General features: G+C 42.7%; 2 protein-coding genes across 2 annotated transcripts in view; both read left to right on the plus strand.

The window, feature by feature from the left end:
- Positions 1–8,005, plus strand: part of LOC108064906 (uncharacterized) — an 86,592-nt gene extending 78,587 nt beyond the window's left edge. Inside the window, 4 exon segments of the mRNA XM_017152675.3 lie at positions 525–698; positions 1,297–1,410; positions 2,648–2,681; positions 4,076–8,005. Of these exon segments, the coding sequence (XP_017008164.3) occupies positions 525–698; positions 1,297–1,410; positions 2,648–2,681; positions 4,076–7,892 (4,139 nt within the window). The 3' untranslated portion in view covers positions 7,893–8,005.
- Positions 8,006–25,355: 17,350 nt separating this feature from the next.
- LOC138913693 (myb-like protein Q) lies at positions 25,356–26,493 on the plus strand. Its single transcript, XM_070217938.1, has one exon. It carries the CDS (start codon positions 25,451–25,453, stop codon positions 26,348–26,350), a length of 900 nt encoding a protein of 299 aa, XP_070074039.1. The 5' UTR covers positions 25,356–25,450; the 3' UTR covers positions 26,351–26,493.
- The last annotated feature ends 714 nt before the right edge of the window (positions 26,494–27,207 follow it).

Consider the following 27,207-nt stretch of genomic DNA (forward strand, 5'->3'; position numbering starts at 1 on the left):
TAAATCTTGCCACTGCCAAACAACAAATTTAAACACTTCTTTAAAAACACATTTTAGGGAAATTATATTTTAAATTACTTTAATTAAAATATCGTAGAGTTTTCACATTAAAAAGTTGTATTTTTTATCAGATGATAGTCCAGTTATAATAGCCATACATTTACTAAAAAGTAGCTGAGTTGGCAACCCTGGTCCTAGGTCTGTGGGTCGCATTATTCTTCATTTTCAGCTTGTCTGCCCGTGTCCATCCTTGCTCGTCCTTCGTGCGTGTAATCCTGCGTGCTTTCACTGCCACTGACACAAATCAAACGAAGCGCATTCCCGTTCAGTCCGTTCTCCTTTTCCCTTCCCTCCTTTTTCCGCGTCCAATGCTAGTTAGCCCATCGAATCGAATGATTAATGTCGGCCGCCGACAAATTGTGTGCAATTCTAGTGCAATTACTTAGAGCCCACGAAAGCCAATTCGCCGTTGGAATTCGCAGTAACAAGGACTCTCCTGTTTTTTTCTCTTCCACCACCCGCAGATCGCTTCCGGGCCGACGACATGCAGCCGGACACTCGGGAGGACTGCTACCTGTCCACCCTGCACATCCTCCACGCGGACGAGCACGACTCCAGGCCCTACTACTTGGTGGTGGAGAACGAGCGGGGCACCGATCGTCATGCCATACACCTGATTGTGGAGGGTACGTTTGCAGGTGCATAGACTTTTCTTTGATTTTATTTACCCCAGCCCACATTATCCCAACCCAAAGCACCGACTTTACAACTGAGTTACACATCTCTAATCATTTCATATTCGAGCGTCACTTGCAGTTGCAAAGTTCAGAAATTATAAGTAACTAAATTTTAAATTATAAAACAATATTTTATTTGAATTTTACTTTATGCACTAATGGCAAAACAAATTAAGTGAAATTAAATTAGCTTAAATTTATTTCTTAAAAAATACTTTAAGACGTAAATAAGGCACATTAATATAAATACATTTTTTTTTAATTTCATTTGTTATACAAATTGAGTAAGCCCAAAAAGAGTTTTTGATAAGTATTCCTATTTATAAATGCTAAAAAAGAGTAGACACGAAATAGGAACCAATTATACATTAACCACATCCCTCGCATCGCACCCCAACGATTTTAATTAAAATCAATCGCACGTGCAATGAAAATGTATTGCATATTATATCTTGTGCATATGAAAATGAAAATTCCCCTTAATGCTTGCATAATCATCACCACCACCACCACATCGAACACCCAACCGTGTATCGAATCGTATGGAATTTCCGGACAGAACCCTACGAGATGAGCTATCTGATGGGCGTGGCCGGGGGCTGCATGGCCGCTATCCTCCTGCTGGTTTGCCTCTGTATCTATGCGATCAAGAGCAAGAGATGCTGCTTCAAGGGTAAGTCGAAGTGGGGAAAGTGGGGGAAAATCCCCACCCATAAGAACAATCATAGGGCCCGTATTAATTGCACACCCAGTACCGTCAAGGCCGCGACAATTAAAACTTCCTCCTTGATTATGGCGCCTGTTTCGCCCCAAACCCCCCGCCCCACCCAATCCAAAGCAACCCCCCAAGGCCGCTGTCACACTAATTGCAAAAACACAAAAACTTGCCAGCTCACAAAGCATTGAAATGCGAGAAGGACGCGGTCGGTCATGGCGGAAAAAATGGCTGCCAGGATGGATGCGTCTCTTTAGCGCTTTGTGTGTGTGTTGTGTTGGTTCTTTTTCGTCCATATTCTTCTTTTTTTGCTTTTTCCTATTCTCCTTGAAACTCGAAACTCAAATAAATCTCATAAAATATTCATTAGCGTCCAACGCCTGCGGTCAGTCTCCGTTTCCTGTTTTTCCCCCAGCCCCCTGAGCACACAAAAGGGTTAAGGGTTTCCAGCCAGCTTTTTGTTAGCTGCGCCAACATTTCACATCTCTACTTTCGGCGGAGGAAAATGGCTTTAAGCCAGAGCTGCTCGCTGCCTAATTAGAAATCAAAACGCAGACAAAAAGCGGTGAAACTTTTTACAATTGTAAAACAATTTGCAAAGAAGCGGGGGAGGAAACTTTGCCATTGCTGAAGGACATTTGAGCCATTCCTGCATCCATTCACATCCCCTTGATCTGTAAACACTTTTCTGGCTCAGAGTCCCAGCCACCTAATCGCAATTTCTCAGTTGTCAATCAAGCTGTCAATTTGACTGGCTGACTGACTGCTGCAGCTGCCTTCCAGTTGTCAAATGCCGTTTGACAGATCTCTCAAGTGCGACCCGATACTATGGCATATTGTACACACGTATGTATATCTCTGGCTGAGGAGCCGGGGATCCTTCACCCCTTCGATATCCATCAAAATTTGCAAACAGCTCCTCGGGAATTTACACGTTCCTCGCAATCAATAAGTCCTTGCCTCATTTATCACGGCTCCAAGGGCGAATTTCAAAAATATATATCCCTCTGTCTAGCTGTCTGTTTGTAAATTGCCAGCGGTATTTTCACAGCTAATTTCTACTATTTTGCAACCAGTCACACAACCACACCCTTCACAGAATAATGGGTGGGATTTATGTTCCTGAATATTGCCAGCTCTAATATGAAATCTCCCCCTTCTCTTTCTCCATCCCTTCACTTCTCGCATGGCACAGGTTCCACGGGCTATAAATCATCGGATAAAGACAGGTAAGTTGAAGCGTAATACGTACACACCCTTTCCCTGTTCGCACACCCTCGCACACAACCCCCTATATGGGGTATAGGGGCCATAGATAAATGACCATTTTGATATATTTTTATGCAGCCGCATCCTGGAGCCAACAGGTGGCGCTGGCGTGCCAATTTATGCGCCCCTACTGGTCGAATACAGGAACTCGCTCACCAATACAGACGCACACGTACAGCATTGGAACAATGAAAAATGTTTTCCACTGCACGTGCACGTGTGTGTGTGTGTATTTGTGTGCGGGACATAAAATATTATACATTTTTCATATATTTTTCAATATATGCACCGACGAACGAGCATTTTTGTTTGGCCAAGAACAAAGCAGAAATACCCTCACACAAGGTCGAAATAGTTGGTCATTTCGCAAGGGATTAAGTCTATAAAGCGGATTAAACGAATAATATTATTTTAGAGAATAAAAACATTATAAAAACTTTAGAAAGTGAAAAAAATAAGTTTCTTTGCATAATAATCCCACTTAATTCCATGAGCTTTGCTAATGCCCTTACTAATATAACTACAAACATTTTAAATAAGACTTAAATAAGGCATATTTATTAACCATTATACATTTATTATGATAGTCATATTTATCTTAACAAGACCTACGTTTATAAAGAAACAGTATACTTAAAATTCGAGTCCTGGCGAACTTATCCAAAAATTATTTTTCTTAAGATTAAATCTAGTTATAAATTTCAAAGTCAATTTTTTATAAAACCTAGTGTCCAGTCATAATACACAGTTCAAAGGGTATCTGAGTAATTTGTTGTTTTCCAATAGCAAATATGAAAAGAGGAAAACAACCTATCGCTCATTGTTTTTTGCTGGCCCTGCAACCAAAACCCCGGAATATGAGTTATGAGAGGTTGTTTGTTCGTTCACCGCTCTCCACTTTTTTGCTCCTCTAGTTTAGGAGTTTAAAATTACTATATGTTGTTTATTAAACTACACACATACCAGTGTACGGGCCCAATAAATGGGTCAATATGAAAAAGAGAACGGAAATGGATTTGGAATTTCCATTTCAAGTACGTCCCTTGACCACATTTCCACAAAATTCGTTTTGTAGGCTGAATTTCTGTCGAAATCTCGAGAGCAAATTGATGGGGTGAAAGGCAGGGGGGAATATCTAATTTCCTAAACCCCAAGTAAACAATTGCCTGCGGCGAGGCGAGGCAGCGACAAAAACTAAATAGATATTCAGATATGCGTGAGGGATACAATTTGCCAATCAGCGGTAGAAGGCGACCCAACCACTTAACCACCACCCACACAATTGTCACTTGGGCAAACAATTTTCGATAACGATTTGGTCTCATCTCTTCTTCTCTTCTTCTGTTGCCCACAGCGAAAAAGCTGATTTGAAATCACGCTCGGATAGCACGAGTGGCCCTCAAGGTGATTCGATTTACACCACGCCCGCGGGCTTCCATCATCACCAGCAGCAGCAGCAACAGCAGCAGCAGCAACAACAGCAACAGCAGCAACACGCAGCAGCAGCAGCGGCAGCGGCTCTACACGCCGCATCGCAACATCCGCAGCAACAGTACCCGGGACACGGATCGCCGGAGGCAATGAAGGTACGCATGGCTGCAATGATATTACAACCGCCCACTAGGGTCTAGCAGGCAATTGATACCACCACTACTAGCGAATCCAACGAACAGCTAACGCCACATAAACAGCAACAGCAACAGCAACACGAACTGACAGACCAAACGGACGACCCAAACGCGACAGCGTCACCTAACGAACAGCGACTTGATGACACTAATGTAAGCCACAATAATAACAACAACCACAAAATCAGTTCCAATAGCGATAATAGCCAGACCACCTCAGAGGTGGCCAGGAATACAAGCGACAAGAGCGACAGTAGCAACAGTGAGGGCAATAGTTCGCTGACCAGCAGCAAGAGTAGCAAGCGGGATTTGGAGAATAATATGAACAGGGAGATTAAACCGCCCACGGCTCCCAAGTTGCTCCACCTGAATGTGACGAGCGGGGAGCAGCAGGATCAGGTAGTGGATCCCCTGCCAGTGGGTCCCCTCACGCCCGAGGAGACCCAGGTGCTCCTGCAAAAGCTGAGCATCAACAATCCCTTCTACCGCTTCCGCAAGCAGAGCAACTCCTTGAAGGAGCTGCGGCGAAGGGGTGGGGTTGTACCGCCCTCTATTCGCTCCCGATCCGAAACGGATCTGGGTCAGGGAAAGGGTCAAGTTAGTGGCCAGCAGCAGCAGCACAGTGAAGCCAAAGTTGTAGTTGTACTAGAGAGTAAGCAGCAGCAGCAGCAGGAAGTAGCCATAAGTAGTAGGCCTAGGAGTAGCGTTAGCCTTAAGACTAGATCCGTAAGCAGCCTGATGAGCAGCCCCTCCAGCAGCCATCAGCAATCCGCGGGTGACAGCTCCACGGTGATCACGAATCCCTTCTCCATATTCCACGACGATGAGATTCTAACGCTGAGCGTTAATACGCGACTGAGGGTCGCGGGCAATGCGAGGAGTTCGCGACCGCAACCCCAAAGGCAGAATCGTGGCCTGCGAAGGCTGTTCGAGTCCAGTAGTCGGGGTAGTCAGCATACCCCCTCCGAACATCACTATCTGCATGGAGTACCAGTGCGGCGCTTCGAGCGGCAGGACTTTGATAACGATCCTGGGGATTCTATAAGCAGAAGGACAAACACCTCCGCCAGTGGCAAACCCAAGCGATCGAGGGCCATCTTCAAGCAGCTGTCGCTGAGAAAGTTGCACCACCGCGGAGGAGCAGGAGCAGGAGCCGGAGCAGTCGAGGAGCCACCTTCGTTGCCCAAGCTAAAGCTGAGCTATCCCAACAGGACGCACAGCATCCAGAGCATGAGAGCCTCCGGCGGCGGAGGCTACGACATCCAGCACACCACTGCCTACCATCCGCGACTCAATCACTCCACCTCGCCGGTGACCAAGGCCAATTACTTCGAGCGACTGCAGGCCAAGACGCGTCAGGGCATCCAGAAGATACGCGACAAGTGCCGGAACTTCAAGACGACCTCGGGGGAAGGAGGTGGCAGCAGCAGCTCCGAGTTCAGTGGCTTCCACACTTTGGCCAAGGACGAGAGCTTCCGCTTCATCAGCGATCGGGCGCACATCTCCAGCTACGAATCGCGTTGCAAACAGGCCACCATCTACAAGAGCTACAAATCGGAGATCGATCTCAGCAAGAACCTGCACTACTTGGATGCCTATTTGGAGCAGAACTTTGACCACCAGCTGAGCGGCACCAAGCAGTCGGCCCACTCGGTGGGTCGGGTGAGTGGAGCCCAGCGCAAAGCTCTGGCCAAGCAGCCCGATCCCAATCCTCCTGCTGCCCCAGAGACTCCCCGGCGGCCAAGGCACAAGCGGAGTCAATCGCAGGCTGCGAACTATGGTGCTAACTACGAGAACCTCGGAACCCTGCCCATTGCGTCCAAGTCGAAGGTTAGGAGCTCTGCCCTCCACTCGGATTCGATGAGCAGCTCGGACTACGCGTCGGTGTTCAGTGGACCCACGACCAGCCACAGACAGGAGCAGGAACTAGAGCCTGATCCCAATTCCAATCCCAAGGACTTTAAGCTGCGCTACGAGCACCCGGACAAAATGTGCGAATACTACTTTGACAACCTAACGAGCTATGCGCTGGCTTTGGAGGAGAGTGAGGACTTGCTGCTGGCGGAAAGCGCCAAATCAGCGAGATTCTTTTACGACGACGAGGAGGAGGAAGAGGATGACGAGGATGGGGATGCGGGGGCAGAAGGATTGGGTAACGAGGACGAGGCGGCTGGCGGGAGGCCCGATTATATGGCCCGCGACATACGCATTCGCGTCAGCGTGAACGAATGCGAAGACGCTGATTGGCATCAGCCGGCGAGTGCGACATCCTATAATGAGAATCTGGCCGAGAGCACATTCTACCAGTCCCTCAATCAGCACTTGCAGCGCCAGGAGGTGGGCGACGATGTCCTCGCTGTCGGTTTGGAGGACCAGAATCTCCTGGTGGGCGAAAGGGGGGAGAGCTACCTGGAGCACTTCCCGCGACAGCGGGGCAGCAGGAACTACGAAAGGGCCTCCAACTCGGCGCTCTATCCGCGGGGTGAGTTCTACGGATTCGGAGGAGAACAGCCGGATGCGGCCAGGCAGCGGAGGGCGGACCTCATGGAGGCCCACTACGCCCGCAGCTATCAGTCGGGGAGCAGCAGGGGCAAGGGGGCGAGCAGGACCCGTGGACTGCCGATGGAGATGGAGCGACAGCACGCAGCAATCCCGGCTGCAGCAGCAGCAACCGCAATGCCAGCTGCAACAGGCAGTGTCATCAATTTGGCGCTGCCGGGACAAAGCGGGGATGTTCTGTACGCCACCAGCAGCAAGCAGCAGATAACGATGCCGACGCCAACCGCAGGGCCGCAGTTCCATCAGCCAAAGCCAGAGCCAGCGGCAGCAGCATTAGGAGGAGCAGCAACAACATCGGGAGCAGCAGCAACAGCAGCAACATCGGTCCCTGGAAGCTCAGCCGGAAATGCAAACAATCGCTATATGCTGGAGAATTTGCGCAAATACTATGCGAATCAGCAGCAACACCCGCCCGCGCACTCGGTCAACTCCTCCTCGCTGTCCAACTCCTCCTCGTCGAACTCATCAATGTCACAGCAGCAACAGCAGCAGCAGCAACTGAAGCTCAATCTGAACCTGCAACCCACCGCGCCCAAAGTGCAGCAACAACATTTGGGCAACCGCCGAAACTCGAGCACCTCGAACGCCTCCTCGACCGCCGACAACTTCGACACCTTCATAACGTTGCGCAATGCCACTGGAAATGCTGGATGTACGAGCACGGATTATATGGCCAAACAGCAGCAGCAGCAACAACATCGTCGTGGCAAGCAGCAGCAACAACAGCAATCCGTGCCTCTCACCTCCGCTCTGAACTATTACGGACACGGTGCCACGCCCACTCTGAATCCCGCCCTTGCCTACAATGGCAAATTAACGGCCACCGCAATGTTGTCACAAGTAAATTTAAGCAGAGCAGCCGCAGCGACAGCAGCAACATCGTCCAGTGGAGCGGCAGCAACAACTGCCCCACTGCTGCCGCATCAGCAACATTCGAGGTCCACGTCCAAGGGAGAGGGTTTCATCCTCGAATATGAGTGTTAGCGTCCCATCGAAATGCCAGCGAATCGATTGCTAGTTGTTTCTTTCTCCATTCACTATTTGTTTGCCTTGCCAAAAATTACAATTACAAATTGGCACATCTGCTTCTACGCTGATTAGGACTCGTGTGTACAGGATAAAGAGTGTGTAATATATGGAGAAGCCAGGGGAAGGAAGCCAATTATTCGTATCATATCAGAAAAGAGAGAAGAGAGATAGTTAAATCGTTTTGCATAGGAAAATGCTTATCCACTGATTATGTTAGGAGGTAAATTAACGTAAACTACGACAATAATGCAACAATTCAATTAAAATTGACAAAGATACGGATTATAACGATAACGATAAAGAGCGTGCAACTCGTATTTAGCATAGCGTACATTTATTAGTCACAATCTTAGCGAAGGACACCTACATTGAAGCAGCATAAATCAAATTTATAGTTAAATCAATTAAACATCCATGTTAAGCGTTCTCCTAAATGTGTGTGTATGTATATCCGTAAAGTGTATATGAACGTAAGCGACCCATACTGTATACTGTATACTGCATCCTAAAAGAATATCGAATTTTTCGAATGTACTTCTCAACTCAACTTTAATTAGACGCCGGCCCGCAGTCTTATCGTTCTGTTTTTCATTAGACAAATCGAACTCGTGCAAAGTTACTACACAAGTGCCGTAAAGAGGTACATAGCTACAATTATATATATACAACTATCAACGCTCATATTTAAATGAAAGTTCTGCTAAAGAAACTCTTGCCGAAGTTTAAGGAATTTTAAAGGGAATTAAAGCTATGCTATGAAAAGCCATTATTTTGTTAGCCCAAAATTGATTTGAATTGAGAAAGCCTTTCCATTATTCCCATTGTACATAAATGCAACTAGCTATTAGCCAGCGAGCCCGGTGAGTGCCATCAGCGATCGCCTTTAATGAGCGTACAGTGCGTATGCGCAATATTTTCTCATTACACGTCCGTCTGAGTGTTTGGGTGTCGGAGTGTGCGTTGTGTGTGTGTGTGTTCGCAACCACATAAATATTTGTACAGCGGCCGAAAAAGGAAACTCACGCACACACTGGAGAGTCACAAACATGCCGATTGCTTTGGGACGACGACGCACATATACAAAAAATTGCAAAGAGCCGAAAAGGGAAAAAAAGAGCTGGCAACGCGGCGTATGTGCAATGTATTTCATTTCCATGCCACAACGCCGTCTGGGGGCCTCCATGCAATTATCTGTGTGCGCGCAATTTATCTCATTTGCGGTTGAGTTATTTCCGACTGCAGCAAATAATACTGCCAGCCAGCGTCCAGATCGCATGGGTCTGTCTGTGTGTGAGCTGCCTTATTTTTTGTGCTCCCGGACCCCCTGGCACCCATCGCCTCCCCATTCCCCCGCCTCATATGCCGCAACACACTTTTCCGCTTAATTTACTGGCAGGCGGCAGCTGCCTTCGCTGCATTGTCAGTTGACAACAGCAATTGCTGCATAATGCATGCCCAGGACTCTGTGTAAGTTCTCCTGTCAACGTTCCTGTTCTCTCCTCCTCCTCGTGGTCCTCGTTTATTTGTCTGTTTGTGTGTGCATCTGTGTTGGCCAGGCTTAATGCCTGATGCCGCCTCAATGGCTGTTTGCCCGCTCGCAACAATAATAATTCATTGGCTGCTTTATGGCTTACCATCAACTTATCGGCACAGTCGCCGCCCATCGCATCTGTCGCCCTTCGTGCAACATATAAATTAATAAAAGTCAAATTAAAATTACACACTTTGATGACAACGTAGAGTTGCGATTGGAATGTTATGGGGGAGGAAATTGAGATGGGGATGAGTGCAGGGATAGGTAGACAGGTATCTTATCATTAAAAGCGATCGTTGACACCACCAGCAATCTATCTTCTGATAGATTTATACCTTAACTGCACACTAATATTTTTCAATAGCTTTTAGTTTACCTTTATTCGATTCTAATCGTTTTTCTGGGTTCTACAATAGGTAGGAAGAATTTCCATATCAGCTTATCATATCATTTGAATACTCTAGGGTTTGTAGAACAAAAGAAACGGATTTTAGTTACCGACTGTGGACAGACCCCAAACAATTACTGCTTACAAGAACAAAGAACAGAGAACCGAGACAACCACACACTCGATTTGAAAACCTGTGTTCAGGACAAGAACTGCCGCCAAGCGTGCATTTTGTACAACTTGAATTTTTTCCACCTTTCTATATATTTCTATATACTTATACACATATATACTTATAATGCCTAAGCCCTATGTTCGTGTGTTTACGTTTGTTTACGTTTAAGTAATGCAAGAAGAAGGAAACCAAAAATTTAAAAGATTACAAACAAGAGGGAACGTTATAGTCGGATGCCCCGACTATCAGATACCCGTTACTCAGGTAAAGGGAGTGCGAGGGAGATGGAGATAGAGATAGAAAACGTTGATCACGCATAACTTTTTAACGAATGGTCCGATTTGAAAAATTTCTTCTACATTTCGATAGGTATTGATAAACACAATAAAACTGCATTTTTACTTTTCCAAAATATTAAAATTTTTAAAATCGTATATAAGCGATGGTGGGCGTTAGAGGGGGCGTGGCACCATTTTGAAACAAACTTGCGCTGCGTAGGAATTCCTAGAATCTGCATGCAAAATGCCAATCTTCTAGCTTCTATAGTTTCCGAGATCTCAGCGTTCATACGGACAGACGGACAGACAGACAGACAGACAGACGGACAGACGGACAGACGGACATGGCTAGATCGACTCGGCTAGTGATCCTGATCAAGAATATATATACTTTATGGGGTCGGAAACGCTTCCTTCTACCTGTTACATACTTTTGCACGAATACAATATACCCTTTTACTCTACGAGTAACGGGTATAAAAATGAAATGAGAGGCCCCTGGTCGACTTTACTTAAGTACGATATATATATATATATAGCATTTTCTACATCACACTCATATATATATATATATATACAGTACCTATTGATACATACAGCGTATGTATGTGTAGGTTATCTTGAACGCATTCATTATGTTTTACGTTAACATGCTAATGCTCATTTAGTTTACATTATGTATATGTATGTATAACTTATGTTAATGATGTTACTACTACTACTACAAATACTACTACCAAAATTTATTCGATTCGATTAGTTTTCCTTTTCGATATGAGATTGAGATTCCCGAAGGTGCAACAACTATATTGTAATACTCGAAACAAAAAACAGAAAAACAAAAAAAAAACCAAAACCAAAAATACCAAAAGTACTATACTCTACACCAAGCGGAATGTTTTCCTTGCCCGCCCCTCAAAGAACCATGTAAAGCATTAAATCAAAGCAAATAATCCAGTAATCAGTAATCCAGTACTCCAGTAATGCTGTAATGCTGTAATCCAGTAACCAACTGTCTGTGCTCGATGCATTTTGTGCAACTCAAAACAATTCCAGTTACTCGTACGTTCCCAAACATTTTCGGTTCCGTTCGGTTTGTTTTACTTTCTCGGTTTTCGGTTACCATTACTATTTCTATTTCGGTTTCTGTGCCCATTTCCATTTCCGTTTCCGTTCGTATTTGTATTTGTATCTGTACTTTCCGTTTGTGTTTGTGTTCTTGTGTATCCGTCCAACACACTTTTGTATGTGACAGTGTTTAGCGGCAAGAGTCATGCGATACGAGCCAGCAATGCGAATTCCATAATCAAGTTTTTATTGCCTGCTTTTGGGCGCGCGCGCGTGTCGAAAATATTTACACTTTCATTTTGTCCAACATGCAACGTTAGCTTGTCGTGTGTTTGTCTGCCTGCTTGTTTGATTAACAACCTGCAACATGTTTTGGCCTTATCTTTTGGCCCCTCTTTCGGTTCCTCATTCTGGCCACTTCATCCTGTTTTTACCCCTTTTTCCGTTTTCCCCTCATTTTTATTTGGCTCTTGTCTTAGCTGGAACGCAGCCAAACTGAGAATGTAACCGCAAAGAATGTGAATTGCTATAACCTGATTTTTGTGTGTGTTTACCAACAATCTGTATATCTTTTTCGCTAAAACCTTATTCATGTTGTTCTTATTATGATTTTGCCTTGCCTCCTGCCACTCGTGATTATTTTTATTGCCCTGAGGTACAGATGTACATCAGATTTTACTACTTGTTTACTACTTACGATATATTGTACACTTTGTGTGAGTGTGTGTGTGCGTACATGAGGTCCATTTATTTTGTTGCTTTGCATTTTGAATTGTATCCTGTGTGTGCGTGTGTGTGCTGTTTACCAATTTGATCCAAAAAGTTCTCTTTGCGTTTTAATTAACCACAGAAAGCTGAGAAAGCTGGCAGACGGATTCAAGTCGGCCGACAGCCCAGAATAAATACCATTATCTTTTGCATACTTCTGCATTTGTTTGCGCTCCCAATGCGAAACAAAAGTCATAAATAAAAGGCCCAGACACGCACCACAAACTGTCAGTGCATAAATCACAAGCAACTTGCAACTTCTGGCCGACAAATGGCCCGAACCGAACTGAGCCGAGCCGAAACTTTTGGCCCATCCGTCTGCCTGGGCAAACATTTCCATGCAATTTGTTAAGCGCAGCGCGATTTGGCCGAATCAACTAAACGTTGCCAGTGCTCGATTTAGCAATTTCACGCGCCCTTTTCGCCGACACCCAAGTTTCAGTTTATTCAAGCCAATCGGAGATGAAGAAAAACTTCTGCTAAGCGCATAATCCAATTAGCCCTTGCCACAACATTTTGATGCACAGTCCTTGGCTGCAACATATTCCTGCAGACAGCCTTGAGAGCCACTTGCAGAGTTTCAAAAATTTCTGCTGGTTACGCAATGCCAAATTAATGATTGAGTAACTGACTAACGAGTTGGCCAAATCCAAATCCACTTCAGCCTGGGCAGGTATTTCGGGCTATTCTTTTGGCCAGCACACACCCAAACCCGAAAAACACTCACAATCACAGGCACACGCATGAATGCACTCGAAATGCTCACCCTTACAAATGCAAATGCAAAAGCACCTTTTCCGCACACACACACACATCAGCAAGAAAATGGTTTAAGGATCCAAGCAAGATTAATCGTAAATTGAAATTAACCGAGAATTTTCCGAGGACTGATTAAATTTGTGAGCGGATACCTTGTAGTTTTCCTTGAAGTGAGCTTCAATCTTCCCACTTACGAATATCTTCACGCATTATGGCTTCAAACGAATTTTAGCGCAATTATGGCAGTTAATTACAAGCAATTAAGGTCGTAGATGAGCTGTTCGATCCACTCAGCCATCCATTCATCCATCCACCCAAACTCTCGATAGTCCGAATAATTCGCATGGCGGCGCAAACAAATCAGAAAGCAGTGCAAATAATAACAATAATAACACCATTACCACAACGGCAATCATCATAATGCGCAATTTTAATAATTTCATTCCGCTGTCAGTCATAAAATTGGTTTGCATTCATGGTGCGGCAATAAATAAATGCGTGTATTGCGAAATGCTATTCTCTTTAAAATGTATTCGCACAGAAATTAATTAAAGTCAAAAGAAAAAATGTAGCGAAAAATCTTTTTATTTTATTAACGAAATTAATAATCACAAGGGAAGTACGGAAATCGAAATCATTCATATTACAATTATCGAATCTTTTCCCGGCACGTTGTTTGCTCTCATTTATTTTTTCCGCGCAACTCTGTTTTATTTCAAGGAGTAACAAAATGTGAAAAGTATTTAATTCCATTTATTTGCCATTCTCATTTGTATGGTATGATCAAAGTTTTCCATCTGTGTGTAACCAATTTTCGGTTTAGTGGCTCTGAGCTTGATTATTTGTTTTGATTTGTATGTTAAATGTTCTTTATATACTACCACACCTTTTGTATTTTGTGTGTTATTTTTTAAACCAAACTAAGTATTAAGCAAGCCCACATTAATCCCCCTTCCGTTTAGTTGAAGGTCAAAATATACGAAACCGAGCGTTTGCAGACGCCAATTAGAATTGAAATAAAGAAGTCGAGCCAGGATCTGAATCTGGCTGGGCCCAAGGACGAGAGCGATACTTGATCCGAGTCGAAATGATTTTCGTTGGGCCCCCGATTAAATGCAATGTATAAATGTATGCACCTTGTATTAATTTATTTTTATGTACAATAAATTTATTAAAATTACTCTTAGTCCTTATTTTTAGCAAAAGCAATCGATTTTATTTCAATAAAATGAATCTGATTTTTGTAATCCCATTACCTTTTCGTTTTTTATTTATTTGTACTAACTAATGCAACTCCACAGTTTTACTCACCCCTTGTCGAGTTTAATATCTTGCACCAAGTTCTTAACAATTTTATTTACGCTGGGATGGTGACCCGGATTTAAGTGGAAAATAACACTCCCTGCAGGTCGTGATTTTTGTATTTTACTGATAAACATATAGAAAAAAAGAATTGGAATTGGCTGACACCAAAATGCAGTACATATTAGTTTTAGCCACTTAAAATTCATCTGGAGCTTAGGTATTTAACAACGCCCGATAGATATCCCAATCGAAACGTATTGAATAATTCAAGATATTAGTCCCTAAATGCAGAATTGCCATGATCTCATTGTTTTGATAGTAGTAGAGAAACTTGAATTACCGTCCCTGCAGAAAAAGTTAGTTTAACTAGCGAATAGTTATATACTCTCTATTCCCCGCTCCCGATCCAACCAACTCACATATGTATGTAACTATTTAGTTTTAAATATCCATTATACTCCCTATTTTCGCTCTAGCTCTGTCTCGTGTTTGTGGCATTTTGTCTATTTTGTTTGAACTTCATTTATAGCAATCTTCATGGAATTGTTTAAGCAAGAAACTGAAACAAAAAGCCGGCAAACAAATAAGTTATATAAATATTTATACAATAATTATTAATAATGCAGAGCAAGTAATTTATAGAAAATGCGAAAAACAAATAAAAAAAAAAAACTAAAACCAAAACATTCCGATGAGGGGAAGAAAGCATAAGTAACACATTATGAATGAAACAAATTTATAACGAATAAAAACAATTTAATTGCGAATGCGTGTGTGCGTGTTAATATTTATTCATACTCGTATTCACATGTATTCAGTTCTGTGTGCCTTAATACTTTTTGCAGTTGAGTTTCCCATTAATATTGCATTGGGCATTATTATTATTAATATTGATTTCGTTCATTGTATTCCCACTTTGTCGCTGTGTGTGTGCGTGCGTTAGTATGTGTGTGTGCCATGCCTTGTGCAAACGTTTGGATAATTTCCTCTTTGTATGTATGGATGGATATGGAACAATAAAACATGTTTTTTCCACCAACCCCCCACCCCATCCCACGATATTTTCTCTTTTTTATTTGAGTTCTGATTTATTCATGAGAGCGCAGAGCTCTCAGTTTTCCCCTCAGCACCCCCCGTCACCCCCAGCGATATGAATTTTTAAAGCTCTGCGCGCTGCCTACCACTCACCATCCATATCCACAGTTAGTTGATTGAAACCAATACTTTTCACACACGCAGCCGGCAGTTTGTTGACTGTCGAGTTTAGTAGATACAACAGAAATACACACGAATCGATCTTGGATCCCATCAACTGGCCACGCCCACTTCACGTGACAAACACCGCCCACTAACGATCAATCAAAGACACAGAAACACCCGCACACTGACCACTCTTGGCATATGCTTCAATTTGAATTTTAATATTAATATTAATATGACTTTGAATGCGAATCCTTTTTAAGTAATGTCTGTGATTTGTGTTAACCGAACTTAGTACTAATCATTCACCAATTTCCACGTACGAGATTCTTTCAAGCAGTTCCAAAACGACAAGTGAACGCCACCGGAAACAAGCGAGGATTCGTTCAGCTAGAGAAAAGCTTTCAGAATCGAGAACATTTAAATCTAAAGCCAATTCTTGCGAGATTGAAAGCAGACAAAAAACAAACTAAAGTCCTGCCGAAGTATTTATAAAACAGTTTTTAAGTTGAAGCCAAGTCGAAGCTTTTCATGACCATTCGAAGTAATTTTGGTTTAAGTGTGTTTTGATTTTCTTTACGTGGACTTGGTGAGCAAACCCCATCCAGCCAGAAAACCCCTCGTCTTGCTCCTCTCTCTCTCACTCTCTGTCTCTTGTCTCTCTCTCTCTCTAAATATATATATTATATATACGCATACTTGTAAATTGTTTAATTGATATGGATTGATTGATTGATGACTGACCTTGAATATATCTATATATATAAAATCCACCTATACGACATGTATACCTTATAATAATGACTATGAATATTTATGTAAAGGATTAAATTTTACTTTCTCTTTTGATGAACTTTCGATGATGTAATAATAAGCGAATGAACTGAATTGAATTTTTACTTTGATATTTATACCTCCAAGCATACACACACACACAGTCACACCCGCAAAGTCACACATACAAATATATCTCTATACGTATATATCCTGCCGGAAGTTGCTGCCGTTCGTTCCTCGTTCGTTCGCTCGCTCGTTCGCTCGCTGATTGATGATTGATGATCGTGGTTTGCCAATTACAATTACAATTACAATTACGATACTACCTATATATACTCTATATCCCACACACTCTACAAAATTTCGATGAGCTGAGTCATGATTTGTTATGTGGTGCAAGCGGCATTCGAACGTTTTATTGGAGTTTTACTTTCAACTCATTTTCGTTTCGATACTTGTGTCCAATATATCTACATATACACACTATATATAAATAAATATTAACCAAAACGATGAATTATCCTACAATCTAGCCACTAGTGTACGCTTCATCCAGTGCATAATGTAATGTTAAACTGAATGTCTTTCTTGTGATAACCAAAAAGATACAAAAAGTTCCCACCGACAAAACTTAAAGCCCAAACTCCATCTAATACAACAGACACCTGTCCTGTCCAATAGAAAGAAAAAAGACTGTGGAACACTTGAAAATACACTCTAAACACGGCATTCCATACATTTTCCGTACCTTTGCTCCCCGATCATGGCACACACTGCGCATACTTGATATCAACAATTCGCCTAGCTGCACCTCCACTCTCTAGCTATCTCTCTCTCTCGCACTGACGCGGAACAGATGCCACTGAAAAACTCATTATAAATTAATTAAGCAAGCAATTAATAATTTCACGTTCAATTTAAGTTTGTAAATGAATTAATGTTTCCCCAACACCACCAGCAACCACTAGCACCAAAAAAGAGACAAGAGCAACAAACAGCCGAAACTAGCCACACGCCCACTTTCCTTGGATTTTCCCAAAAGCCACGCCCCCCCTCCCCAAACCCCAACTCACTATACATTTTTTCCAACACTTTTGTTGTCATAGCCTCTAAGCCAGGCATAATTACCCGTGCATTTTAACACCCTTAGCCCCTTAGAGCTTCAGATGTGCACCACCTCGTCCTCGCACCCCCAAAAGTAATTTACATACGGCAACAAGCAACTTCGTTTCTAGCTTTTTTTCCCCGTTGTTCCTAACTAGTTGGAGAGAGAAAAAGTTTTTTAAATGTACGTACATACTTTTTTGCGTTTCAGTTAATTGCAATTTTAAATATTATATTTTTTTCTAGCTAGCAAAAAAACATTATCATAAATTGACTGAAATTGAATTAAGCATTTCACCTGCGGCCATAAATGAAAATTATAATTTTGTATTATTATCCATCCTACTCTGTCTATCTCTATCTATCTCTGTCTATCTCTCTCTGTGTCTCTCTGTCTGTCGCCCGTTCGTTGTTGTGCTTTGTTTGAAGCTGTTTTTCTGCATTGGCCACGTTCAGTTCGCTTTTGTTATCAGTAATTATAAGTTTTCTAGTTGCAATTTAATTTCACCAGACTGTCTCTCTCACAATTTCTGCACAATAAAATAGCACTCAAAAAAAAAAACAAAACGAATATAAAGCTCGTTGCACTCAGCACCAATTTGATTAAAACTTTTATATGGCATTAATAGAGTGTAGGCATAAGAGATTTTCCAGCTGGAAAAGCGCCTTGTGAGCTATCAAACAGAAGAAACAGCGTAAGTACTGGTGAAAGCTGCCAAGAAGAATTCCATAAATATCGCATTCTCTTTAACATTCATCTGAGGACGTGGCTTAAGTGCGAACCGAACTGAATATGGCCCGAAATGATTTATTCCCCCCGATAGTTGACTCCCACGTCATTGCCTTCTTATGGCCTCGTTATTTGTGAGCCTTTCCTTCAACGACGCTTTAATGGCTCATTGCATTGACAAACACTCGTCGACGGGCCGTAGACATACGGACAAACAGACGGACTTACTCGAGTTGGGGGAAGAGCACATAATGCTCTGGCATTAATTTTATTATACCTTTTGCTGGACTTCTTTTGCAACCTCCTACGTCATTTGCCTGCTGCCGTTCGACGGTGGAAAAGATGAAACTCGGAACATTTCAGGGAAAATTATTATTCAATTCAATGGAGACGAGCCGTAATAATACAGTGCTCATGTGTACCTTATAAAAAAGAACACATGGGTTCTGATTTTTTACAATTCTGTATAGTTAACATTAAAGTGAAATTATTGCATTGGTTTTACTTAGAAAATTATAAATTGTTTCATTTAAAAAGTCTTATTTTAAGAAGATTACAAATTTTTTAAATGTTTTATTTTACCAATTGTTTTGTTGCAAATATTTTATTTTTCGCCTAAAAATTTATTTCATAAAAAGTTTTCCTAAATTGACAAAATTGTTACTCTTGATAGAAAATTTACCAAACTTATATTTATTATTTATGACTTAAAGAAAAAGATTTCTTCTTAAGAAATTTTCTTGAAGTCAAAGAGGTAACTGCAGTTCAGTGCTCGGGAATTAATAAATTTTATTATTTTCATGCTCGGTTGTTTCCGTCTGAGAGGTCTCGAGACTTCGTTGCATTTGTCGAGCGGCATGCAGATTTTATTGTATTTCGTTATAAGTTCAATGCACCATAAATTTACCAAAATGGATTTATGTTGCACTGCTGCCCTATCTTCGGGCTCCTCTGCTCTCCTCGGAGTCGTAATTTATTGCGTGTGCACTTCCGCTTCGAGTTCATCGATCCAGTCGATGGCCGTCGCCTTAAAGAGCTTAATTCAGCCATTTTGGCAATGCGTTCTGTCTGAGAATCAGAAAACAATTTGAATGCCAGTGGAGATGACGTGGCGGCAGGAAAGTTTACTTCTACTTCTGGGCCAACCCACAGGCCACGTGAACAAAACAACTCGGCGAGGAGACCATAAATTCCTGCAGCTGGTGCTGCAGTGCAGCCACTTTTGACACCGCCGCCCACTTTCCGCTTTCCACTTTCCACCGCCTGCGAACTAATGACAAGCCCCGCAAAATGAAGAAACAATGCGCGCATAAATTACCCTCAAGGCGGTGCCCGAAATTGCATAGCAATGGCTTGGAAGCGAAAACTAAACGCAGTGAGCAAAAAGAATCTCAACTGACAGCGGGAAAAGCGGGGAAAATCGGTGGCGGAGTGAAGGAAAATGGCTGGTGCAGTGGGATTAAGGAAAACAATGGCGCATCAAATTACAGCTAACAACAAACAGCGAGTCGAACTCGCCTTGGCAGACAACTGCCACGCCCATCGACCGAACTTTGCATTGTCGTGGTTCGGTTTTTGTTTCAAAGTGCCACACGGCGTATACGCAATTTGCTGCCATGTGTTTGCGATTGTATAAGAGAAGAGTGTGCCTCTGTGTGTTTGTGTTTGTGTTGTCTATTGTAATTTGGCGCTATTATTAAAAATCCTTTATGACGCCTGGCAGCAGCAGCAGCCGCTCGGATTTCAGTAAACGCATTCTGTGCGCTCTAATTGCGCCATTAAAAGATGACAAACAAAATCCCCCAGACTCCAGACTACAGATTATTCGGAAAACCCCCTCCTGGAGTCTGGAATCTCTGGCTCAGCCGCAGATTCTGGTTCGAGACATGGTCGACTATAGTCTTATAAGGCTGCGAAGACAAAGGCGACGAACAACGGCGAAAGGCAAGAGGCATTTAATATGCTTTTTATGCGTTGCCGTAGCTCCACTGCTTACCCTACACACTCCATTTTTTTTCGGCACTTTAGCGCGGATGTCATAAATGGCATGGCATCCATGGAAAGCAAAGTTTCAGACGGCTGTACCACTATAAACGTAATTTATGTGTGCGTGCATGGCTCTGTGTTTGCAGGTGCATTTTATTTTTTAATATGCTCCGGGCAAACACAACACATGAAATTTGAATTTTACGGCTTTGGCTTCCTTCTTTTTTTGTCGGTTGGCCAAGTAAAATAGTAAATATACACAACTAGTGGCCGTACAACTAACTCAAATACCCGCCTTCACCGACTTTTCCACCTTTCGCCATCATCGCATCTGCACACCTGTGCGTGGAAGCCCCGTGTGCTTAACCTGCGCTTAATAAAGTCACTTTTTGACGCAACTGCTAATGCAACAGCGCGGAATTAAGTTATTAACGTTGGCCTTAAATTTTGACAACATAACACTGACATGGAATTAGTTTCATAATGATTAAAGTGCTTGTGGTTTTAAAATTATGGCCTAACAAATAAAAATATATATAAAAAAAATAAATAAATATTTTTAAAGAATTATTAAATCAACAAAAATATTTTTATTTCATTTCATTTTTAAATTTATATTCCAAACTGTTTAAAACAGAAATTCGTTTAATAAAATACACTCTTGTTAAGATGCTACAACTTTTTTGATATTTGTGGAAGACTTAATTTATGGGGATCTTTAAAATAAACAGTTTCTTGAACCTTTTTCAATTGAACATTCAGGACAATTTATGGCAGTCTTTAAAACAAACTGCATTGAGTATAATAATAAACTAGTGCAAGTGATGAACTCATTTCCGGTAACTGGTCAGGCTATTCCATCCCTTTTGAAACTCACTTAAACCTGCAAAAATGCCGTGTTTGGATTTCCCGCTTGCCCATGTTTATGCGGCCTTATTGAAAAATTAAACTTGTAATAAAATTTAATGACTTGGCGGTTTTTAATAAAAAAACCTTAACCAACAGAAGCGAGAGGAAACGCCCGCAATTTAAGCGCAAATTTGTGTTCATAATCACAATTTTGGTACCTTTTTTTCGGTTTCGTTCTGTTCTGTTTCCCTTTGCGGTAATGACCACACAGAAAATTTTGGCTTTCCCTCGACCTCTAACTTGGCGCGGTGCGTGCAATAAAAAGTAACGAGGCTGTTAACATTAAGGCAAACGTTTGCCTTTCACTTTGGTCAAGAAGTCAGGCTGAAACGGAGGCTGAAACAAAAATACCTACAGACAGGCGACTCCGAAGGCTCGGGCTCAGGCTATGGCGACTCATCGACGTTAAGTCGGGGCGTTAATATTTAAATTTATATTGCGGCCGTATTCTCTGGTCACGGCAGTGGCAGTACCGTCCCGTTTGGCCATCAATTCTGCGTTTAATGCCTGCGCAAATATTTGCGCAATCAGCAAACAAAACAAACGCCGGCCAACCGCCGACTGTCGACTGTTTAAGCAAAGCAATTGACCGTTGCCCAGGACACTGGGATACCCGTGTATATATACGTATATGTATGGGGGATATATAGGGGGGAATACCTGGTCAAAGGACGGATGATGGGGCGGCGATGAAAGCGACACGGCCGCAACTTGTATTTCCTGTTGACCCGTGTTCGTGTGCGACGCGAAAGCGGAAGTCCTCGCAGGTGCGAATCCCCCCCTTTTTTTCGCCTGTCTCGTGCTGTAAATATCTGTGTTAATCATTTAATTAAACGGAGCTCGCACTCGCTGTGAATATTTTTCGGACATACATTTCGGTAATTTATGGCGTGATTTGGGTCTCGACAATTACTACTTCAATATGCTATCTTTTATGGGCCATTACTGCGTATTTACAACGGGGCGTATGCGGAATATTTTCGGCAGCGCATTAAGCGTTGCATACTTTTTGGGGATGCCCTTATGCAGCACAACAAAATGGCTGTATATCTTCAAAATAAAGTGCTCATAGTTTTAAATTCAATGTGCTTAATTAAACAAAGGTTTTTTTTCGGTTTACGTTTTTAGTTTCCCTTTAATATACTTTATTTGAAAAGTTTGAACAAAGCTTTTATTGCAAAATTAGTTATTGAAACTAAAATACAATGGTTTTCATACTGAAATACTTTTATAAAAGTTAATGGAGCTTGCATACCTTTAGAGCGTCATTTCACTGTGCTTACAGTTCCACCAAAAATATTTGCATTCTTATTCCATGGGTTGCACAATATTTTGGGAATCTTTTATGCACTAGAGCAACGAGCAGTTTTATTTAAATCTGAAATAAGAAAGTGACAGCCCGCCACCCACCACGCAGATTCGAAAAGAAAAGAAAGAAAGCCGTAAACATTCTTGCACTTCGCAGCGGCAGAGCCGTAAAAGTTTTCGGTAAACGCATTTCAAACACTCGCCGAGATAGTTATTACAACCGAGCACAAGGCACAGCAACAACAGGGGCATGCGTGTGGGTGGAAGGGGCCGAAATGGGTGGAATGAGGGAGGAAAGTGGGCGGTGGACAGCAGCAGCTGCGGGGAAAACTTGTATCATTTTCTTCAAATGAAATGCAGAACGAGCAGGGCCATCTTCCACTTCTCCAACAGCAGCACAAAGTAATATTTACAAAAGAATATTCTTTTAAATTTATTTTTCCTTCGGCATCTGTACTTTGTAGTGTTGTGTATGGCAGATAGAAGCCATTTTTGAAGTGCAGTTAGCTTTGATCGGTGTGTGAGTGTGGGTGCACTGCGAGAAAAGCTTGAGGTCGATATATATTTTTTTTTATATTGCATAATTTAAAATTATCATTGTGATTTTATCATTACTCAAATTAATTACTTTTTCAAAAAAATATTTAATAAATTGTTTTTTATTTAAGAGTAATTTTAAAAATACAACCATATTATTGTAACCAGAATATATTTTGCAGAGGGCATAATTTTAATGCAAAATTGTAGATGACTGTTAAATTTATATCACCAGAAAATGTATACAAATGTAATGATTTTTGTTGACCAAACTTTTACAAAAAAAGTATACAAACCTACAAAACTTTTTTTAAAGTTTTTTTTTATTATTTGCGTTTTAAAATTATGATATTTAGCTTTCTTTCTTTTATTTACTGGTACCTTGGATAGATATTTTGCCAACAAAAGTAGTGGGATTTTAGAAGATTTAAATTCAAGTTGATTTTTTTTCTGAGTGTAAATGAGCGAATGGGAGGGTTGGTGGGGCGGATGTAGCCTAGCTTAGCGGAAGCCTGGCTGCAACTGTCGTCGTCGCCGTCGCTGTCACTGCTCACTCTCTATCTGAATCTCGGGTGCCCATCCTTTCACCTCACCACCCGCCCTGAAAACCCCAGCTCCAACTCCACAACCATCCCGCTCTGGCTGAACTCAACATCCGCTGGACAATTGATGAACGCCTTTGTTGTTGTATGCAGAGTGGATTCCAGTTGAACTCCAGTGCCTGTCCTCGTCCTCATCCAAGTTTCGAGCAAGTTCAGTTACCATTTGCCGTGTGGAAAACTTTGTGCAGTTGACAACCGGGGGAATGGAGAATGGCGAACGGAGGACGGGGGCGGGTGCTTAGCCATTTTTATCCTAAAGGTCCTGCGGATCGTCGCCTGATGTTTTTCGTTTCGTTTCGCGCCAGCAGCAAAAGTGCCGAGTTCAAAGTTTTGTTTACAAAGTTTTCAAATTTTTGTGGCACTGAGTTGAACTTCCGCCGAGCGCACCCATTCCCCATCCCCCCACTTTCCCGTTCCCATTTTCCCATTTCCGGCTGCTGTTGATGATGTTGCTACCGCCGCTGCTCCGCCGACCCCCTGGCTTTTTATTTTGTGGACTTTTCCGGGCAGCAGCAGATGGTCTTCGATTCGCAGTCATCCATCATTAGCCACAATTATGTGGCAGGTCTATTAAATTTCCATCAATTTGCGAATGTAGCGAGCAGTAACTAAATGATGCAGAAAATGCAGTGGCAGAAAGGAAATGCTGGTAGTTGTGGGTGTGGCACTCGAGCACTCAAACACTCGGGGGAAAACGACATGCAGACACATCCTGCGGCTCCTTCAAGTCGTCATTGCGCGTAAAATTATGTCAATGCCTGTCAACTTTTCCGTTGAGCCAAGTTGCTCGACAAGTGCACCCTGTAGTGTCTTTGAGAGTGCATTGAGTGAGCGACTGAAAGTTTTCTTCAGCTCCTGACCCCTGACCCCTGCTTCTTTCATGTGTGTGTGTGCGTGAGTGCGTTATTGACTATGCATAAAGTGCATTTACAGTGCTTCTCAGACAGAGGAAAGCTGCTTCTGCTGGAAAAACAGTTGCGCTTACTGCCGCCAAAGGGGGCGGAAACTTTTTTAATTTAATGTAAAAATTACCTACCGCGCCAGCCTCAAACAGAAGTCGCGAAAAGTCCTTAAAAGCGACAACTTCGTTTAACTTAACTTAATGCAAACTTGGCGCTCGCTTTTTTGCAAATTAGCCTGGTTAATTAGCGTTATATGCATGTGAGTGTATGTGTCTGTGTATCTGTGTGGGTGTGCCTTCGCTTAACTTGCAGCTAAATTTAATAAGTTTCGCTCGACAATTAGCCATTTTCCCCTGCCTGAAACTGCATCCTTGCATCCTTGCACCTTGCATGAAAAACCCCCCCAGAAAAGCACCTGCAGCTATTCGAAATGTAAGTGGAACGTTTTGCATAATTATTGTCTTGAAGCTCACAGGGCGCTGGCCAAGATCTGTGGGATGCGATAGAGCACCTAGTCTGTGTAAATACATGCTTGAATTTTATTTTATTTTTTATTTCCATTTCTATGCCACTATACCACTAATAGCACTTGTACCTGAGTCGAGCTTAGCTATATGTATATAAATATATTTGAATTACCAACTGAACCGTCAATCGGGTTATATAGACCAGATACAAAATCACAGTAAAGACAAATGCCAACGGACGCACTTCCCCATTTCCCCCAAAAAAACGAAAAAATACCGAACACCAACACTCACACCACGACACCTACGTATACTCTTCTTAAGCAAAAATATTTAAATACTTATATCATACACAACTTATATGATAAGTGTCTACTCTTTTCCTTTTTCGTCTCTTTTTACGCTCTGACATTTCATTTTCCGATAACAACAACCAACCAACCAACCAAAATGCGCATTTAACCAACACACGCACACCACAAATGTAATGTGAACCACCACCACCAAACCACCCACCAACAAAAACACCACCCACTTGCCAACCACAACACCACCAACAACAACAACCCCCCGATAAAAAACACCACAAAAATCAGAGCGTTCCGGTCCTTCGAACATTTGGCGGTCATCACATCGCGTAGCGCGAACGGGAACGGGAAGTGGGCGGGGCCAGCTCGCCCTCGACCACGATAGCCACGCCCACCGGCACGCCGCCCATGCTGCCGCCACTGCCCAATTCGTTTGTGGCCATCAAGACGAAGTCCGACTGCAGCAGCAGCAACCACAGCAACAGCAACAACAGCAACAGCAACAACAGCCTGACCCTGCAGAGCGGCAACAATAGCTTCAAGTCGAGCGGCCACCGAAAGTCCCCGCAGCCTCAGCCGCCACCGTTGCCCATGAAAAACGGGGCCAAGCAGCAGCAGCAGCAGCAACAGGAGTCGCACTACCAGCATCTGACCTACCAGCAACATACCGGCAGCAACACACGCAACACACTCGATCGCAAGCAACCGAACAACGGCGACTACTGCACCCAGATCAATCCGCACTATCTGCAGACCTTCGACAGTCTGGACCACTACAGTGTGGCCACGATGCAGCAACAGCCGCTGCGCAGCCAGTCCAAGTCGCAGATCTACAGCTACGGCAGCAGCGGCACGGCCAGCGACAACAGCAACCACAACCAGCAACACGGGCAGCACCAGCACTACCACAGCAGCAGCAACATTGCCCACATCGAGCACCACTACCATCCGCAGCACGGCAGCGATCGCTACAGCCACCCGCATGTGCAGCAGCAGCAGGTGCACCAGCAACACCAGCTGCAGCAGCAGCAACACCACAGCCTGAAGCACACCAAGCACGGCAAGGGGCACAAGGGCGGCAAGCACGGCTCGAAGGGCAGCAGCAGCAAGTCGCAGGACGATTTCAAGGTCCTGCACAAGCAACAACAGCAGCAGCAACAGCAGCCGCAGCAAAAGTGCAGCGGCAACAGCAAGTCGGCCAAGCGCAATGGCTGCAGCAATCAAGTGTTGCCACTGCCACCGCAGCAACAGCAGCAGCACTACTCCAGCTCCAGTGATAGCCTACCATTTGATAATAACTATTATTAAACACCAGCACACTCAGGCACACACACGCACTAACACAGAGGCATAAGGGTGTCCCAAAAAGTTGTCGGTATATTTAATTTAAAGGTATTTGGTATATACAGAAACTTAGTCCTTAAAAGTGGGACTAAAGAACCCATTTTTGAGTTATGTTCATATATTTGAAATTCCTATATGTTTTTAAATCACTTAAAAAGCTGTTATCTTTTTAAAATTTCATTTTCGAAAATCTGGGGACAAAAATACATGGGTAATGGATAACCATTTCAAGTGGTTTAAAACCTCTACATTCTAGACTTATATTTTCTAATCCTCAAACTTGTAAACGAAATTTAATGGTAAAGCACATTTCATTCTAGATTTTTGTTCATAATAAGTGTAATACGATCAGGTTTAATAGGAAACACGTATTCAATTATAATTGAAATAATTATTTCTGTTAATTGGTAAAAGGACACATTTACTGACTTAATTAAGCAGTGGCGGTAGACAAAGTCCCGATGGAAATCCAACCCACACAAAGAAAAATTCGTTAAAATTCATATGCAATCTGGTATTTCTGAAAGGTATTTTGTTACCTTGTGTTATTTAAAACATATATTTTATTTAATATGTCAAATGATTGAAGTTCACCAAATTAACCAATTTGCCTTATTATTATAACCTCCCATCTCCGAACACATATATTAAAAAATACCCATTTGTTGTGCGTTATAATGATGCTGCATTTTTGGGACACCCATTAAATACCTGGATTTGAGGAACGCACACATTGACACACTCACACATTTGTGTTCGCCAAATGGTTGAAAGTTTTCATTTGATTGAGAGAATTTGCAAACAGAATTTTGAGCTGCAGG

Source organism: Drosophila takahashii, chromosome 3R (assembly GCF_030179915.1).
Source record: "Drosophila takahashii strain IR98-3 E-12201 chromosome 3R, DtakHiC1v2, whole genome shotgun sequence".
Lineage (NCBI taxonomy): Eukaryota > Metazoa > Arthropoda > Insecta > Diptera > Drosophilidae > Drosophila > Drosophila takahashii.

Excerpts from the sequence above, each read along its gene's own strand:
- LOC138913693 (XM_070217938.1), top strand. The coding sequence starts at position 25,451 with ATGCTGCCGCCACTGCCCAATTCGTTTGTGGCCATCAAGACGAAGTCC.